This window comes from Lissotriton vulgaris, chromosome 5 (genome assembly GCF_964263255.1).
Source record: "Lissotriton vulgaris chromosome 5, aLisVul1.2, whole genome shotgun sequence".
NCBI lineage: Eukaryota > Metazoa > Chordata > Amphibia > Caudata > Salamandridae > Lissotriton > Lissotriton vulgaris.
In genome coordinates this window covers 1,319,599,799-1,319,619,837 of record NC_141693.1, presented here as the reverse complement: position 1 = coordinate 1,319,619,837, position 20,039 = coordinate 1,319,599,799, and the positions used below count along the sequence as shown (strand labels likewise).

At 43.3% G+C, this 20,039-nt stretch overlaps 1 protein-coding gene across 2 annotated transcripts in view; it reads right to left on the bottom strand.

Annotated features, from left to right (window-relative positions):
• Positions 1-20,039, bottom strand: part of SCUBE3 (signal peptide, CUB domain and EGF like domain containing 3) — a 1,095,585-nt gene that overhangs the window by 247,405 nt on the left and 828,141 nt on the right. For both annotated transcript variants that reach the window (XM_086923234.1, XM_086923233.1), the window contains 3 exons: positions 9,460-9,582; positions 9,107-9,223; positions 7,723-7,815 (listed from right to left, as the gene is read on the bottom strand). In XM_086923234.1, coding sequence (XP_086779360.1) covers positions 7,723-7,815; positions 9,107-9,223; positions 9,460-9,582 — 333 coding nt within the window. The remainder of the gene's footprint in view (positions 1-7,722; positions 7,816-9,106; positions 9,224-9,459; positions 9,583-20,039) is intronic.

The following is a 20,039-nucleotide window of genomic DNA, read 5'->3' as shown; positions in this document are numbered from 1 at the left end:
GCAGAATACTGGAATTCCTAAGAGTACGGAGAATCTGGTCAAGAATTGTATGGTTTGTCTGATGTATAATCCTGGTAAGGGAACTCCAACTCCAGCTGGTCACTTTGCACCTCCAACGTATCCGTTTGAGGTTCTGCAATTGGATTTCATTCATATGGAGAGGTGTAACAACTTGAAGCATGTCCTCGTAGTTGTGTGTGCTTTTTCGAGATGGATAGAAGCATACCCCCTGAAAGATAATACTGCCTTGTCCACAGCCAAAGCCCTGCTCAAGGAATTTTTCCCTAGGTATGGTTTGCCGAGAATGGTGTGGAGTGATAACGGGAGTGAATTTGTGGGTCAAGTCATGAAAAGAGTATGTGATGGTTTAGGTATTCGGCAGAAGTTTCATGCTGCAAATCACCCCCAATCAGCTGCCTTAGTTGAGTGCTATAATGGCACCCTAAAACTGAAATTAGCCAAGATTCAGGCGAGCTCTGGTCTCCAATGGCCCGATGCTTTGCCATTGGCACTTTTGTCAACCAGAATGACAGTACATTCTCGAGTGGACCTTAGTCCCTACGAGATTGTTTTTGGTCGCCCGGCGAATATATGGGGAGTGCCGAGGCCGACAAAGTTTAGCGAGTTTGAACATCCTATGTTGATTGATTATTTGTACGATTTGACGGCTAAATTGCGTGTCTTACACCAACAGGTTCACAAAACATTACCACAAGCATCTGATGACCCAGGACACGCCATTGAACCAGGCACTTGGGTCCTTGTGCGGAATTTTCAGCGGACAAAGAACGATCAACCCCGCTGGACCGGCCCATTTCAAGCGTTGTTGTCAACACGAACTGCAGTGATAGTGCACGGTAAAAAGAACTAGTTCCACGGCGTACATTGTAAGAGAGCTCCTTTGCCTCTGCCGTACAACCAGTGGGTCCAGGAGGGTGTTGGTGATTCAGAGACTGAGACCGTGCCTCGTTTTATCTCGTTCAGCGATGCACATTTGATTGGGACAAGTTCTGAGCGTGAGGACGACGACATTTTACAAGAAGCTGTGCATCCATCAGTTCGACTGAACACTACTGAGCCTGAGTTGTTGTTTCGTGATCAGTCATTGCCTGTTAAAGGCCGCTATAATTTACGACCAAGAGTCGATGGACAAATAAACCAATAATTATTTTCTTGCTTTTTGAAACTACGCTCTCTCATCTGAGAAACTGTTTTGATTGATTTTTGTTTTTCGAACCGCCATCCGGGTTCAGCTGTAGGGTCGCGGTATAAAGACTCAGAGTGTACGGCTGGAAGACACAAGGTCGACAGTTCTGGTTTGTTCTAGGGCGTTCCCTGGGACATTCAGAGGTGCACTTGAGCGAAGAGAACCAACTGCCGCGAACAGCACGGTTAGAGGATGGAGTTTCTGCCAATCGAGAGAGCTGTTGAAGAAATGAACTTTAAGACAAGAATATGTAGATTAATGAGTAACAAATGGTTTTTGATAACGTGTCTTTTTATGCTACTTAGCATGATGATGTTTTTGTTGGGATATGCTATTTTTTCTTTTCAAGTGACGTTTGCACCCACTACACAACCTATGCCTTTTCCTACTATTCCTTCGCATTCTTTCCATCCTTTGCCTGAACATGAGTCCATTAGAAGATTGGAATTTACTAATAACTCCTTTGTTCAACTTTTGCACCAGCATCATCTAGTAGTGAACACCACTAATTGTTGGGTGTGTGGGCTTATGCTTCATACTACTGATAAAGGCATTCCTTACTTGGTTCTGCCATTTAGCTATAATGGTTCTGTGTGGGCGTTTAGGAAAATGTTCATCTATGCCCGTGAAGTTTATCCCCTACGTTCTGTGAAAGATAATCCAAAGAATAGTGCTCTAGTTAAGGGAACAGTAGACATGATTAGAGGAATTAACTCCTATGAGACTATCCCGAAAGATAAGACACTAGCATATATTGGATGGAACCTTACTGGATATGGTGTTAGTCTTAGTGAAAACCAGCGAGCAAAAAGATCTTCTCTGATTTGCATCGTACCCCATCGTGGTCATTTTTGTCTGCAAGGTAATGGCAAGAATCCGAGAGCTCAGTTAGGGAAGAGTATTTGCACTGAGACGTATGGTTTTGCGTCCCAGACTTCCCCACCGTTTTTAGCAGCTAAGGGTACCTATTTTGTTTGCTACGATAAAGCATATACATGGTTGCCCCCTGATTTTTCGGGAACCTGTTATGTTTCGTTCCTGTTGCCCCCTACGTACACTGCTGCGGCAGATTACCATAGAACGAGAGTTGCTAGAGGTGTCTTCAGTAAGGAAGATACTGCTGGACAAGAATTAGGAGATTTTCTGAAGGGTTTTCTGCCGTTTTGGAGACCTATGGTCAACAGCAGGAACATACGGCAATTGACGAGAGTGGTTGAGTCCACCGTAGTTGAGACTGCCGGTGCCCTTAGTAATTTGACTGCTAAGCTCCAGTCGGATCGTCTTATGACTCTCCAGAATCGAGTTGCGTTAGATGTCATACTTGCAGATAGAGGAGGGGTATGTAAATTGATCCAATCGAGCTGCTGCATTTTCATTCCAGACAATGCTCCGACAGTGTACCAGGCCATTTCCAAGTTACATAAGATCTCCGAGTCTGTACATGTGGATGAAGGAGATTGGTCGTTAATGGGATGGTTTTAGGAATTGTTATCCACTTGGGGATGGAAGATTCAGATGATCATTGGGATGGCTTTAGCTATCCTTTTCCTGTCCTGTCTTTGTGTACAGTGTGCTCCTGCTATATGTGGCCTCTATGCTACTACGTGTGCAAGGAGACCTGTCCGGAGAGAGGTACTAAGTAATAGGATGATGCTCCAGCAACATCTTGATGGTCTGATGAATATAGACCTGGATTCAGATTAACGTGAGTTTAGGTTATTGCCTATGTCAGGGCAAAAGGAGGGTCTGAGGTTCCGTGTATTCTGAACCTGTTTTATAAAGGTCATAATATCGTTACGAATTTGGTAGTAACGGACCGCAAGCAGTGAGTGCAGCATGTACGAGTGATTTCGCCATGTTCGATCGTTGGAATCACTACGTATTCTTGGATTTCGTTCTGAACCCTCGGGTTCCATTTTGTGTACGGCAGCCATTTTGTGGTTGCCCTCACATAGGCCGATGACTACGGCCGAACGAGTCCTTGGGACACGTAGACCTTTAGCTGATTTCTAGTTGACCTAGGCAAACTGATCCCGTTGCCTGAAGCTAGTCTTGTTAAGCCAGTTCCTTGTCCGGCAGCTGGTCGAGATAGAGATCAAAGAACAGGACATTGCTGAGTTTATGGTACACGCACACACCCTTTATCTTGCTTCACATCTGTTTCTGTTCCTTCTTTTATGGCCTAGTTATGGTTTGGGTTGTGGTCTTTTATTATGGGTTTGTTCGGCCTGTCCGAGCAAGAATGTTGGGCATTTCCATGTAATTGATGGTGGGCTGGACAACTGAAAAGTGGGCTTATCGTTATGCAATACCTTTTGCAATGTCATCTGTGATTGGATAGTTTGTAAATAATGAGTGTTTGTCAGGAATGTGATTTTTGGCATAAAAGACGAAGTCTCGCTCTATCAAACTTGAGCAGATTCTAGAGAACCTACTTGTGTCGTACTTCGTAGAAGTTCTGTTCCTGGTTGCAGCAAATAAATTTGATCTTTGGCGTCACCGAGAAGTGTCCCGTGTCTCTGTATTCCGAGGCAGGAGAACTCGAAGACTTTGGGCGTTTCCCCTGGCGCCGCTGGGTTCTAAAACCCGGTTCTTAACAATGAAGCAGTGAACAAATTCAAAACACTGTTTAATGTGGTTAGAGACCTTGCTGGTGCACAGACCACGGCGGCACTTCCCCCTTTATCGAGCAGTAAATGCGATGAACTCGCCCATTATTTCACTTCTAAAATTGTGACTATATACCAGGACATTTCTGTCCAAGGCAATAACAATGATCTCATGAGCCCTCTCTTGTCTATGAGGAAGGATGCTGACTTTTCAGCGCCGTCCTCGGCCCAACTTTTGTCCTGGCCGGATCTCTGCCCCTCAACTCTTCTGGAGATCTTGAGCAAAGTTAAGTCTGGCTCACCCGCTCGACCCTCTGCCTATCCCGATACTTCGCTCCTTGGATTCTCCCCATCTTTCTACGATCTTTACATTGCTGAACCACTCACTCAGTTCGGCTACTGTCCCGATGTGCTGGAAGCACGCAATGGTTACCCCGCTACTAAAGAAACCCTCTGCGGACCCCAATGTAGCCTCTAATTTCTGCCCCATTTCGTTACTACTGGCATTTTCCAAAACTTTAGAAAGGCATATTCATGTCCATTTGTCTAAATTTGTGACAGAAAATAGTCTTTTGCATCCTTCCCAGTCTGGCTTCCGTCAGGGTTTCTCCACGGAGACTACCCTCTTGGGCGTCACAGATAACCTTTGCCTGAGGTGGAGGTAAAGGTGATCCAGAAGGAGGTGAAGACGACCTAGCTCTATGAGAGGATTTATGATGTTTCCTCCTCTCAGGAGAAGAGCTGTCTCTGGATCTGGCTCTTTTGCTGGAAGTGGAGGCCTTGTCCACATCATCCGTCGAAGAAGATTTGAGCCATAAATGAACTCTTGCCTCCCTGTCCCTGATGGTCTTGGCAGGGAAGGTACGGCAAATCCTACAATCCTTTACAATGTGATTAGGATGTAGGCAGTAGATGCAGTCTTTATGCGGATCATCTACATGGACCCTCTTCTTATCACAGGTCCTGCAAGCCTTGAATCTGAGGAGAACTGCCTCTGCTAGGAAGGTTCTAGAGGGTGCTGGCATCTGATTGGTTGGAGCTATTTTCAGCTCTTTTTCATATAATGAGGTAGATAGGCTACTAAACTTAGGGCCTTTTGGGCCTACTGTCTTGTCAGCCTACTACAATTTTATTCTAAGGCCCTGCTTTTATATGTATTATTACCGTGGGACTCCCGCCTCGGCGACGGGGAATGATTCAGGCATGTGAATCTATGAACGATACCCCAATACTGGATAAGCACAGACTACACACTTTATGAGTGTCAGAGAGTGCGTACTTGGCTCCGCTTCGAGGGCACCATCAGAAAATGTTTTTCTTTGTCTCCATCACCCGGAGACAAGCATTCTCAATAGGTGTGTGTGTCGCTTGCCAGGTAATAGCGTCCCATCATCTTGAATCCATTGGATGTCGTTCACTGGACCTCCGGCTGATTTTCTTTCACCATAGCGATTGAATCTTCAAGAGCTCCAATGCAGTCTGACAAGCCCGATCTATTGAACATGTGCAATACCTAGAGGGGGAGGAGATAAAACGCACAACGCTGCTCATAAGACTTCCTCAAAGAGTCCTGGCCCAACACTAGCTGGTAGAAGTATGCATTGCATGTGTATGTGGAGAAGTGTGGCTCAATGGTTAGAGTGGCAGACCCTGATGCAGAGGTCTGGCCCGGGACCAGGGTTCAATTCCTCGCCTCGGCGGGTCTTGGGCTCAAAATTCCACGGACCTGATAATTCTCGCCTCGGTGCCGATTCCAATCATTGGGTCCCACTCTGCAACTCTGGGCAATAGCTTGCTTAATCTCCACAACGGCCCCCACAACGCTAAGGATGCCTGGCCTCCACCTTGGGGGTGCCCAGGAGTGGACGCCTCACAGGGAAAGCCAGGATGGGTTCCACAGCGGTCTTCGTACAAGCGCCTGGAGACCCTTGCGGGTGAGTACTGCGCTATACAAGTATCAATTTGATTATGTGCAGCCAACATATGCTACGAATGCCATGCTTCTTGAGGTATTTATTGAGACAGCACAGATCCAATAGTGGGCATCATTTTCCATTTATTTCAGTACTAGGCAGAAACTGAACTCAGTTGGATTCAGGGTAGGAACCCTATTAGGTTTTTTAAAGCAAGTTGGAAATGTTTAACACCAGAAGACTCCTGTACACCTTTTTGGTGGGCAAGGGGAGGTCTCTGCAAAAACTCTTGAAATGTGCTTGTGTTTATATGATGCTGCCTGTACTTATTTCTTCCTGAAAGTGATGGGGCTGGTTGTAGGACTAAATATTAAAGTAGCTGTGTTCATATTCTCTGTAAAATCAAAAATTGACCCTTAGTTGAAATAGCCCTCTGCTGAGAATGATGTCTGTATTCTGAAAGGTCTGGCAATGCAATTACAACTAAATAATACAGTAATGTCAGCATCCATCTTAATAGACATACTGATAGCTTGAAGAGCTTCATTGATCTGTTTACCAAACAGTTTTTCTCCATCAAAATACATTTCTCTTAAGCAAACCCTATTGCCATAGGTCTGCAGTATAATAAATAGGGCAGAAAGCGATTGATGTCGAATCCACCGAACGAAGCCTACTCTCCATCTATAAGGCTTGGTTGAGCTTGAATCTTATCTTCTTCTTGTAACTAATCTAGAAAAGCAGAGATGTTGTGCCACAGTTGCCTGTCATACCTTGAAAAGAATAAGCAATGTTAATTATGCCAGAAGGTTGACCCTTATTGCCCAGAGTATCTCATTTATGACCTTCCTTGTCTGGGGATACTGTCCAAGGGATGGATGAGTCCTTCAACGCCACTGAGCTCCTCTAAAATGACAGTCTATGGGGCTCATTTGGCAGATGGTCTGCCAGTCCACCAAGTCAACAAAGTAATGTCCTCCGCTGACTTGGTTGAATACTGCTACCAACCTTGGAGATCTCTGCCAAGCAGGCAAATATCTCTGTGCCTTCAGGAGAGTCACTATATCAAATATGCCCACTCAAGCAAAATGTTTTGCTTATCAAAAGCAAACTCCAAAAGTCAGAGTTTTTTTAAAGAGAAAAAAAGGTAGGTCCCTGACACCTTGGGGCTTTTTTTCGTGAGTTTTCCGAGTTCTGGTCCACAAGGCTTTCCATGGTTGTACCGAACCGGACAAATGTACAAGAGTGGAAGATGGCCAGTGTTAGATTCTGTTGGTCAAAGGTCTCTGCCGGCCTAGCCAGCAGGGGCTCTGCAGTTGGGAACCATGGCACTCCCTCCGACTCCAAATAGAATGGGAGAATCGGAGTTTGGTCAATGGGATATCTACCGCTTCACACTAGATGCCAAAAATCCGCCAAACTCTAAATGATACCATCTGTCTTTACTTAATTTGCGAGACGTGCTGGCAATATTTCAGAAGCTTTATATTTTTTTTACTGACATGTTCACAATAGCCTCAGATATATTTTCCGTATGGGAAGGCCAGTTCTCACATAAATGATCTTAACCTGGAAAGGCGTGAGCTGACTTCTTGCCCTTTTCAGAATTTGAAAAGGAGGCAAGGTGTCTGTCTAGAGCAGACTGGTGATCTGGTAGGGAAAGCATCAGAACTTTCCAAAACACGGTCTATGCATGGATGGTTATGACTTCCTTCCAAAAAGTATTACTGAGGAATGGCGATATGGGTTCAGTCGCAAGTTAAGTGCCTGGGAGGAGTGGCAGAAACGAGTAATATAAAAAGAAACGTAGATGTCACTTGCAAGAAAAAAAGAGAAAAGCGATCTGAGATAGGTACCAATGTACAACAAATGTATGTGCAAGCAAAACGGAACATGCTCCTACAGCAAAAGGAAACACATCTTACACCTGCACCAATACGGGAGTCTGTTCACACCCCTGGGGGAGTGAGAGAGGGCAGCAAACAGAACTTACCAATGCAGTGATGAGTATTGCTGCTGTTCTTTTGTGAGGTTCCCTGCTTCATTATTGGTGTTCCGCAGCTCACAGAGTAGCTGTTTTCTGATTCTACAAAAAACAGTATTTTAAACATCAGCTTCACTTCCATCAGTACGCAGAGTGGTCTGGTCGCACTAGAATGTAAATGCCAAAGGACTCAAACTACATAAAGCTTCTGAAGTTAGGTCTGAAGGTTGAGCTAAGTGGCAGCTGGCGACTGTGACACATTGAGAGCTGAAGGAAGTATGTTGAGTGAAAATGGGGACAGCTGGTATTAGAGACTAGGAGAGAATGTAGGTTGAAGGCTGTGCAGGAGGATGACGTTGAGAGTGAGACTTGTACTTCAACGTTGACAGAGATCGTTAAACATAACAAGGTGGTTTGTCTGAAGATGGCCATGAAGCTTTTAGAATGAGAGAGGGTGCCAAATGGGAAATGGGGAATGTTTTTGGGGTGTGTATTTAAGATATGGAGGGCAAGAGAGCACAAACCAGAAGAAATGGCAGGAGGATTTGAGTAAAAAGACCAACGGACTGCGAGCAAGAGTAGGGAACTGACAGAAAATGAATTGGGGACTTCTAAAAACAACAAGCACCAACTGAGCCTATTACGGAGACCAAGAAGTAGACGGGGAGGCAGTTGGAGGCTCAGACAAGTTGGGTGCATTGTGGTTCAAGAAGAAAGAAGGAAAGAAAGAGAAAGAAAGAAAGAAAGAAAGAAAGAAAGAAAGAAAGAAAGAAAGAAAGAAAGAAAGAAAGAAAGAAAGAAAGAAAGAAAGAAAGAAAGAAAGAAAGGTAGGTTGATGGCTGTAGGTTGCAAGGATATTGGGGAATGAACGACTAAGGGGGCTAAAGACTGATAATCGGAATGGAGCAAGAGGTGAAGCACAGTTAGAATTGAAGTGGAACACAGGGCTGGCAGGAGTCAAAGACAGTGAGAGACCTTTGGAAGCACAAAAAACGCTAATGCTAGTAGGTGCATCGCATTGAGATTTAAATACTGAGAGACAGTGGGAGTGACAAGACGAGAGACAGTGGGAGATTACGTAAAAGAGTGACCGATGGAGAATGATACATAGTTCAACCCACACAGTGCCAGATAGAAATAACTGGGGAATGGGGCAGAGTGGCACGGTGAGAAGCAGAGTAGGAACAATAAAGGCTTAAGGACAGTGTGAGCTGAAATGTGTGAAATATTGAGAGTCGGACGGCACAAGACAGTGAGTGCTAGATAATGAGAGATGATGAGAGCTGGCTGGCGAGAAGTAGTCAGATCTCTAGGTGAGAGACTGTGAAATCTGGAAAATGAAATAAGACACCCCACAAACCAGCAGTGTGTTGTCACACTAAACTTCTGTTACCTGGCTGGAATCGAGCTTTGGAGGTGCACGTCAGGGAGCAGCTGTCCTTCTTCCCATTCTTGTTGCAAGTCAGGGTAGCCCGATGAGGCCTGGCATTCGAAAGGCACTTCACAAGCTCTGAAATAGGGTGCAAAAGAGAAACACTAACACAACAAGCACAACTGAAATTGAGTACACCTCTCCAGGTTTCTCCTAAGGCAAAGAAGAGAGACTTTGGTGACTGGTTGGTGAAGCTGAACAGCTCTAGGGGGAAAGGAACAGTAAATAAGAGGTTTGGACTATGTTCCATGCACTTTATTATGTCAATATTTTAAGAATTCACACAAGGAGCAGATTGGTACAGTCTTACCCACCGATGCAGTCCTTCTGATTCCAATGGAGCCTGAAGCCGGGTGGGCAGGTACACTCATAGCTCCCGGGGGAGTTCAAGCAACCAAACTTGCATCCTCCTCGGTTCATGCTGCACTCATCCACATCTGCAGTACAGAAGGAGAGGCTAGTGTTACGATATGAAACAGCAGAGGCTGACTTTAGGGATGGAAAATGAGAGATCAACTGTAGGACACAGTACAATAGGAAAGCCCAAATCTGTAGAACTGTACAAGAGGCCAATCTTAAAGACTGGTAAAATAAGGGTCAGCCTTAACCGAGTGATAAAACATCTTTAGGGAAAAGGCCAACTTTAAGGAATGGCACAGGAAGACAAGCCAACTTTAGAGAATGGTAAAGGAGGAACCAATTTTCAGGAATACTATTAAAGAGGCCATCTGGGAGGAAAAGTACAGAGGGAGAAGTCAGCTTTAAAAAGGGTGCAGGAAAGGTTACATTTAAGGAATTTAATAGAAAGGGGCTCTGGAATGAAAAATACATATGGTCAGCTGGTCGTCTTGTGAAATTTTAAGAGACGTTACAGATTCTGGTAAGTGGTGCTGGAACAATCTTTAGAGTGGGGCGCTGTCATCAATGATACATTACTGAAGTCTTAGAGATTGTGAACAATTCAAGGGTCACACTACAGACAATTGCCATGTCAGGAGAGTGGTAAGGATGTAGGATAAAGCTGGTGCTATACCTTGGAGCACACTGTCACCCATATATTGGTGAAGCATGGTGTGGTAGCACAGAGTCATTTACAGACAGTGTATTTTCCATTGAAATGGCTACTACATTTGCACAGACATGCAGTTTTACTAATAACACTATATAACACACAAACATAATATATGGAAATCAGGTTTTAAGACATATTTATAATTTACGCATCACCAAGTAAAGTGCCTTAATTTGTTTTGATCATATTACAACGTATGTTTCCATCATACTTCATAATTCTAAAAAAGCGTTTCACAATTGTGCTTTTCTAACTGCTGATATAGTTTGAATCATTTGTACAGTTCAGTTACAGGTATTTAAATATTGTTGTGTTGTAACGAATTTACATCCTACAGCCTTTCCTTTCACACTATCTGTACCCCAGCAAAATTATCAAGTGGTTCAGTTTACAAAATGCCCTCACTTTGCAGTCAGAGAAAGAAAAGTAAACCAATCTCCCTGTTAAAGAATAAGCAGCAATTTAAAAGAAGACATTACCGGACATCTGATTGTATTTGAACGCACAGCAGATGTGACAAGATGAAAACAAAATGTAAAACATCGTTATTGATACTTTTTTAACTCCAGCATGGCTAATTTGGGGGGTTGCAGCCCCCCTACACATTTGCTTCCAGCGCCCATGCTTCCGGTTGTGTGCAATGATGGAGTAGGAAAATGCTGCACTTGTGAAATTGTGGAGGGCAAAATGCAAGCTTTTAGCACTAGTGCAGAAAGTGATGGCATGGTGGAGAAATAAGGCTAGCCTTAATGAAAAAGTATCTCAGCAGTCAAGCAAAAGTCTCATGAGAAGCAAACAGGGTACCTGGCAGAGTAGTCAGGAATAGTTTGCGGATAAGCACTGGGTTCTCAGAATCTACAACATCTGCTGCCTTGTTAATGTAAGTTTTTGTGGGTATAGTGCACAGCCCATAAATATCAGGTTCAGTGTGTGCAGTCTTCACAATGCTTCACCTAGCACTGCCTCTCTCACTACTAGGTTCCACGAATAACATCCTCTCCCTCCTTCTGTGATACTTGTTCTTCTGGTGACAGATCTCTAATCCAATTCCAATCCCAATTTCTCTGAAGAAGGTTGTTTATGGGAAGCAAGAAGACAGTAGTTGATCCCATTACATCTCAAGCACAGGATCCATCAACTAGATGGCCCCTCTTAGAATTACTGATCACTCTTCAGAGAACAGACGATGGTGTAATCTGTGTGTCTAATCAACTGGCTTCTTAATGTGAACACTGCTAGGGGACACATTACTCCTGCTCCTAAGGTAGCTAGTTGTGTTTGCTGTTAAGGTCTCGTGCTATGTTTTAGAATTTAGCTTTACATTTTTTTATAGTTCAAATTAAAAATGCAAAAGAGGAAGTCAACAATCACAGTCCAAATGTTGATAATGCGCTGTCAAACACACTACTTTCTTATGGCATAGCACATGTTTAAGAAAATATTATATAAACACTGCTTCCTGTAAAGTCCTTCCAATGTGCGTGTGGGGCTGCGGGGAGGGTATAGGTAGAGGTAAACAAACAACTCAAACACAGCTCAGCCGAGGAAACAACTCGAAAGTTGAAATAAACGGCTCCAGATGCTTTATTTAAAAAAAAAAGTTCCCTCTAAGGTCTTCCAGGCTGCAGATGCCGACTGAAACACAAAGCACAGGGAAAGGGGTGCCAGCCCTACATCAGTTTAGACCAGCAGCCCCCTCACACCACACCATCACTGGACTTCATCATAGAGCTCAAGTATTCAAGGGCAACATATGGGGCTAAAAAACATATGCGTTTTACCTCCGTCTTGGACACTTAGTCGCAATGGGAGCCGTGGGGAGGTCGAGAATATCTTTTAACCAACTGTAACTGTTGTCTATGCACTGAAGTAGCATAGCTTAAAGTGAAAAAAGATGTGGCCACTGGCCCCACCTAACCCAATATCTCTCTTTTTTGGATGCTGTTTTAGTGATCTTTGCAAATGGCACCTTTCGGCCAATATGGTAACTGTGTTGCTGCCTGCCCCATGGAGGGTATGGTGGAAAGGCTCATGTAGACAAACACACTTCTGTCTCTATTGACAGCGGATCTGACGTCATTCAGTCGAAGACCACTGTACTCAAAAAGCGCAGTTCCTCTGATTTGTGTACCTCACCAAGACCGGGGTTGATAATCTTATGACTTTGATTTTTGTTATTATTGCTTCATTTCCAAGATTCTCCACGTTATTTTCCAAGGTGGATGACAGTGGCCACTCGACAGTATTTAAGTTGTTAAGACGGTTGGCTTTGTCTATCACTTTCGTCTCTGTGTAGACTCGAGGTCCACCGTCTATTAATCCAGACATCTCACATCTTGCTCTGTTTTGGAGAGATGATTCAGAAGAGAGTCCAGAATTCACTCAATCGATGGCTTCAATGCACTTCGCAGCACCTTGCATTATCCTTCAGTGTTCGCATAATCAGAACTTCACATGTGATAGAGTGGCCTCACTCTCCGCTAATAACTCATCAACTCTCCGCTAATGACTCATCAACATGATAGTGTTTAACAGAGGTAATCTAATGGCTAAAGAATTCACGCTTGGCTTTTCCCATGTTCTGTTTTTGTTCAAACGTGACACTGTGGTGTCAGGGTAAGGTTCACTCACTCATACCTAATCCCCTCTCCAAAGGTGCCAGATCATTAACTTGTCACGAGGCAGTGAGTTGTACCTACCTGTACTGAGGAAATGCTTTGGTTCTAGTTGCATGCTGAACACGGGAAACGGCCACTACATCGCGGCCGTTTCCACGCACACCATAACCACACATGCATTACAACGCATGCGTGGTTACAACGAGAAGCCTTTAGCACGTATACCTTTACTACGAAATACGTAATAAAGGCATGTGTGCTAAAGTAAAAAAAATTTAAAAAATGGGGGGCTTGGGTGGGGTCTATCCCCTCACAAAAAAAAGTGTGAGTTTAAGAAGAAAAAAACGCACCTGTTTAAGAAAGAAAAAGATGTGGTGATCAGCGTCATAAGAGGAAATGGAAAAACACTTCCGCTTCCTCTTAATGACGTACAACGTCATCACGGAAAAACGAGGAGAGGTAAGGAGGAAGGAGGGGGTGGTGTAGCGGAGAGTTAAATTAAAAAAGTGCTTCATTAGGGTGAAAATCCTTTAACATGAAAATGCCATTTACATGCATACTTGTACAACGAAATTCGTAAACAGTATTTTCGTGGTATAGGATATGCGTGGTGATTGCATTCGCGTTGTAACGCATGCGTGGGAAAGGCATGCGTTACAACGGAAAGCGTTGTAAAATCATACAACCGCTAAACACACTGTCTTCCCCCACGGTCTTCGAGACATTCTCTTAGTGAGCCTCCAGTGACACACTATCAGGCCCCGGACATAGGGCAGACTGCAGGTTTGACTATCTTGGATACTGCAAAAGTCGAAACTGTGTTTCAGTGAGCCTCATTGTATCCCCAGCGACTACTGGGGCCCTGGATGAAGCACCGCACTGCTAAAACTCTGCACATCTTCCTCTTATGCCTGCTGCTCAATCTCCTTGTTTGTACATGGTTGAGAGACTAGAGCTGCCCCAGAGATCTGAGGCCTAGTGAGAGTCTCAAAAACCCAATTGGCAATGTATATGCTGTTATTCTAGTTTGTGTGCTTTTCCTAGAGCATTACTCTCTTATCTATAGCTTTCTACAGAAGACAGATTAGTTGAGGTCAGAGTCAAAAAACTTGTCCTCGCTTGGTCCAAGAGCTGTTGAACATAGGGAATGCAGCGTCCCAGGAGCTAGTAGTGTGCCGATAGTTTCAAATAAAAACACTCTTGCAGCTTGGTCCGTTGCATTATTATATCAAATTATGTTGCAGTTCTATTCATAAAGTTAGTAAATGGCAGATGGTGATCTGAAGGGGAATCGGTGAAAGCAACAGGTCTCTCTCGAATGATCACTCCAAAATCCTGCCAATTGTTCTTATGGCCCATAGGTCACACTTGGGTGGCATGCTTCAATATTCATTATATGAGTAGTTATTAAGGAATCTTGTTGAAAGCTTCTAAAGTACATCTCTGGTTAGCAGGATGGGCAACAGGTGTCAACAGCACGGGGTATTTGTGAAATGAGGGTAGTGTACTTTAAAATCCTCGACTTGGACATTCAGGAGGAAAAGGCAAAAAAGTCTGAATTTGAATATGGTGTCAGACGTGACCATGGCATTCTGTGAAAATCAAAAATGGAGTTAATGGTTATGTAAGGCAGCATTTCATGAGATCAAATTCGGAGACCAATTCTATAGAAGATATTGATAGTTATTAAACAGGACGTTTTTTCATATTTGAAAAGAGGGGTGGCATGTGAGCTCTGTGGCTATATAAATCAACTAGAACAAGCTTGGGTATGGTGGGATTAGGAAGGAATTTCCTGCCCCATTACATAGGTGAGAAATAAAAGCAGCAATAAAATACTACTCTTTGTAGTAAAACACTTGGACCCGGTGGGCCCTCAACTAAGGAAATCTGTGGCAAACAGTACATCCCTTAACGTCACTGCTGATCCTGCTAAATCAATCGCGATGTGGGCCTGGCAGGTCCCCACAGTAGAATCGCAAAAGGCTGTGAAGTATTTCGTTGCGTGAAATGAATGAACTCATATGCTTCTGCTACACATCATAATAACAACGCTTTTTTTTTATTCAGTAGGGAACACATATTAGTTCAGGCTGCAAGCAGAGTAGGTTTTGGAGACAATCTACTATAACCTACAAACCCTCTTTCTGTGGAGCTGCTGGCAAGGATTAGAAGTTGCTGTTATGGGCTGAAGGTCAATGCCAATTAAGTTGAGACATTGTGATACTTCCAAACAAGGTAGGAATATTCAGTGCCACATTCAAGATGAAATATCTGGTTGTGCAGGACCAAAATACTATTCAGTGGTATCCAAGGTAGAGCCCCCTCTTATATTACCCATCTAACTGTAAGAGAAAGCCTTGATGTTTACAAACAATATTAACAATGATGTTGTTGGTGCTAAGGTGTACAGCTCATATACGGTAAGATCAACATTGTTGACAAGTCAGTGTAGGTAACGAGAAGACTTATCAAAAAGGTGGTTGGATGGCTGTCCTAGAGGTCTAGATTCAAATAAGGAGACCTGTTTGAAGGTGATTTGTATACAAACATAAAGCGTTTCAATGTTCTATGCAACTCTAGTAATATTATTGCACTTTGTGAGACAAGTTAGAGATGTTTCCCAACCCTCCTAAAAGGATCCCTATACATGTTGTGAATTGTGGAGCGGGAACAAAAGAGAGAGAAAGGTGTTAGGTATGCACCCCATTGTGTTAACGAAAACACAAAGTGATCCACATTAAAACAAGCTATTGGAAATGTATAGGAGTTGATACTTCACATGCCCAATGACCTCTGAACTGACAAAATGAATATCCATGAATTATTCTATCCGGAATTATACATGCTAGATTTATTCACAGATACTACAATATACTATATAAAATCAATGAAATTCTCGATAGATACAGGTGGTGGGGTTCGACCATCTGACCTGAGAATTTGAACAAATGCCTGGATTGTGGCTTGAGGTAACACCACAAGAAAGTGGCCAGGGTCAAAATTAACTTGTCCACAATTATATGCTTGCTGGGGCTGCTAACTGAGACTCCTAAATACATTTGAAAATTCATAAATAGGGCTTTGCTGGTGGCTAGACATACACTAATTATGCTGTGGTTTTCTAAGATCACACCAAGACATGAGGACTGGTTACAAGCTCTTGCAAAATCTACCCAGAATGAAGACATGTACATAAATATGACTGTGAGGCGGTTCAAATCTAAAGACTTTTTAAATGAGCACATATACTTCCTGCTGAAGTGAGCAATAACAACAGGATCTTTTTACTTCTGGGACTGAAGCAGCATGGGTAGTGACAAGCTATTCTGTCTTAAGTGGCACACCAGAATTAACTTGTTTCTGCTTCAACAGGTCTTGGAAAATACTTTTGAAATGAAAACCTAAAGGTTAAAGAAAAAGAAACACCCCACCATCTGAATTTTCTTTAAAAAGAATGTGGGCTACAGACATATTTTTTTACTTTTACTAGTATTTAATGAATACATGCCATTCAACCACTGAGTGCACAATGCTCAATATAAATCATGCCATAGATGGTCTAGAAGTAACCTCTTCTAATCCTTTCTCACAAAGAGATGTTTAAGTTAGGGATTAGCATTTTCTGCAGGATACAGTGGTAACTGAGCGTCATTTTACTAAAATCATCAAAACCGTGAAAGTAATACCAGACCCATGCAATTTGACACCCCTTCACACAATGACATCATAAGAGGAGAAATTATGTACATTTCCATAGCTCTTCTTTGAATTTATAAGTGAACTCACTACAACAGATAAGCAATCTCGAGGGATGAAAGATAGAATGCTCTTCAACTGCCTACTCAAAAAAAAGCATTTGCAATGCAACAGGTCTCGCATTACTAAATGTTGGAGCTATTGGCGTTGCATTATTATTTGCAATACCAACAGCTCCAACTTTTAGTAATGTGAGACCTATTACATTGTAAATGCTTTTTTGTGTGCCGAAAGCAGTGCTGTAAATGACCCGTTACTGTCTGGTAATGAGTACTGGCACTTTTTAATTTTGCAAGGGAAAGTACAGGCACTTCTCAAGAGAAATGCAATACCTTTAATTGGAGAGTACCAACACTTCTCAGAAACAAGCAGGTACTCTGGTGCATAGTGCCTACACTTCTATCTTTCCAATTCAACCAGTGGCCGAAAGTAAGGCGAGGCTCTCAAACACTTCTTCAGATATTCGAGGACAAGAGATAGTATATTAATTTACCTTATTCTCTAATATTTGGGAGTGTTTGTTTTCACCCCTGCCAAGTTACAGGTGAAGTATAGAAACACGAGACCTTATGCGGCCATAGCATAATGGGCGAACTTACGTGAGAACAGCTGCAGTTTCTGTGGTGGCTGCTGTTGGTATAGCAAGGTACACTTAAGACCCTATGTTCTTGTACTTTTAAGCTGCATTTTACTCAGGAGAGATGTATTTGTCCCTCCAAAAGCCACATTTAGCCAAATGGACAGTTTAAATGCTAGGGTCCTTTCACTGATCTATTGTCATTTTGAGAAATTTTATAAGGCTGGTGTATTCTTCTGCCGCTGGCGAGGAACAAGCAGACTTACTGGGAGGCATGATAGACTCACCACAGCTTACGTCACGCAGACCAGACATGTAAACTCCTACGTATTTAAAGTTCATACGACTGCATGACTCTGGTTAATTAAAGGAGAGAATTGAAAAGTAGCACATGTACCACCAGTACCCATAGTAATGAAGACACTGATTTGCAAGGCTAATAATTCTCGCCGGAGGTAACAGCAAAAGTTTAATATGAAAAGAATAATAACGAGTGTGAGCTATTGGCATTGTGGGAAATTAATAGAAGAGCCGAAGAGATGAGAAAAACTGAAATGAAGACGACAGAAAGCCAAAGAAGGAAGAGGGAATGAAAGAGCAATAACTAGAGGAAGAGTAAATTCACAGACGGCATTAACCAGGGATCGAGGGTGGAGGGAATAAATACTGGGCTGATCTTGCAACAAACTTCCAGTTTTATGATTAGGGTTGCCAGCTCATTATTTTGATATCCCAGGTGGTACAAAAATAAGCAGTCACCTAAAGCTCTATTTTCAGCACTTATCTGTGCATACTCTGAACAGCAACTATAAAGGGAAAAGCACTTTAAATTGTTTTTTAGGGCTGCCTGAATGATATGACTGATAATAAAAGGGAATAAAGACAGAAAAGTCACATCATAAATGAATACATACTTCTTTATAACCCATATTTAGTGTCAAGAGAAGCAATTTGCAGGCTGAATAAACACCTGACTGGGATTTGTCTTTTGGCAACTTAAAACCCTTTTAGCCCTGTGATCATTGCGCTCCTGTTGGTGTAATTTAAACAGCAACATTGTCGCCTTTCTGGGAAGAGCTGTCTCTCCCTGGACGGGGTTAAATTCTGAGAGCTGAAATGCTTCAGCTGCAGTGGGAGGTAGGAAGCCTCCTCTGCTAAAACTGAAAGCAAGTAACAGACATTCATTTCATCTGCAGTGTGAGGCAAGGAGTCTCTTCTGCTATGACATCGTCGCTTTCCGTTTTAGCAAAGGGGGCTCCTTGAATCCCACTGCAGCTAAAGCATTTCAACTGTAGGAATTATCCAGGATAGCCCTCCCCCCCCCGCCCCCCTCAACTGTGGCAGCCTGATGAGACGCTTTCCGGAGCGCACACAGCCCACCCGGGTATTTCACAGGTCTTTAAAAGACCTTTTTCTTGTTAATGAGGCTTTGATGATTTTCACCCCTTGTTAGGGCCCCTGCCGCTCCACTCTGCCGTTTGTTTGAAGAATCAGTAGAGGACAAAGGTGAGATTTTTGGGTGGAGCGCCCCACAGATTGAAGAACTCTGATGTAGTGTATGTTTACAGCATTCTGTGGGGGTTGGGGGTTAAGGATGAACATTCGTCCGTCAGCCCTCAGTTCGGAACTGAATGCAATTCTGTAGGGCACGCTACTGCCTCCTCACGTTTTACCACTTACACTGTGACACACATATTAAAGAACAAGCACTGACAAAGTCAATACCTCTTGGCTATGACAGAGGCCTTTGCTTTGCCAATGTCTTTCAGTCATGCTGCACAGCAGCGCAGCTGCTGTGCAGCACGGCTAAAGGTTAGACGAAAAAGTGCAATGATGTAGGTACTACTGCCCGCGAATTAGTTCTTTTTTTCCGTTGGTGGGCAACACAAACCACGGGAGGTGGGCGAGAGAATCAACACAGACAACGGGAGGGTGGGAGGTAAGAAGTTAAGCAACACAGACAAGAAGAAAGAAGCAGCAGCAATATTGACAATGTGTTAGAATGAGGAAAACGGGGTTGGGTAGTACGTTTAAAACAGACTTGACAGATTCTGAGGTAAATAACATTCAAACAACACTCACTGTAATTCCTACTCCGCAATCTGTAAGCTGAAAAGAGATGTTAAATCCAAAAGGTTGTGAAAATCACAGACTAAAAGTGACAAAAAAATGGACGCAGACGGGTTGATCATTCTGCACCCTGAGCAGTTAGGCCAAAGTTGGTACATAATGTGTGCTGCGTACACTGGCCCCTTGTTCCTAGCGCCTGTTCAAACCTTCTTGTTTATGAAAGCAGAGACACCATCTTCTCATCGGACCCAATAATATGCCCAGCTTCCAAAGTCCTCACAGTTCAAAGCTGTTTTAACCTCATACACAACAGCATGACCGGGCACAGTAAAGAAGAAAATACTATGAGTATCAGAAAGAACTGGATAGACATGGGAGACGGGCTCTTTGACAAAGAAAGCGAGGGTTGCTGTTTCTCTTTCTCGCACTTAGCGTATAGTATTGGGATAGCGTTTTTTTACACACGCAGCGCCGGCCAAATGGTTAAAGTAATCTGTTTTAAAGAAACAGGTTTACAGTAATTCAAATGTGAATTAGATCGTTTCAGAAACCATCTGACTTAAGGTAACAAGTACGGATCAATATAACCTCTTCATGGGATCAGAACCAAGTAGCAGGCTGGAGTACGACAGCTTCAATGCCGTAGCTCTGCTCAGTCCATTGGGGGTCACAATTCCATACAGCACTATACACCGTGGGCTTCAACGTTCGTGGGCAAACAGCCTGCCTCTCCCCTATCCTTCAGCAGAGAAAACGTATTGGCAGCATCTCATCAATGCAGATGCTATCGGCTCTGCG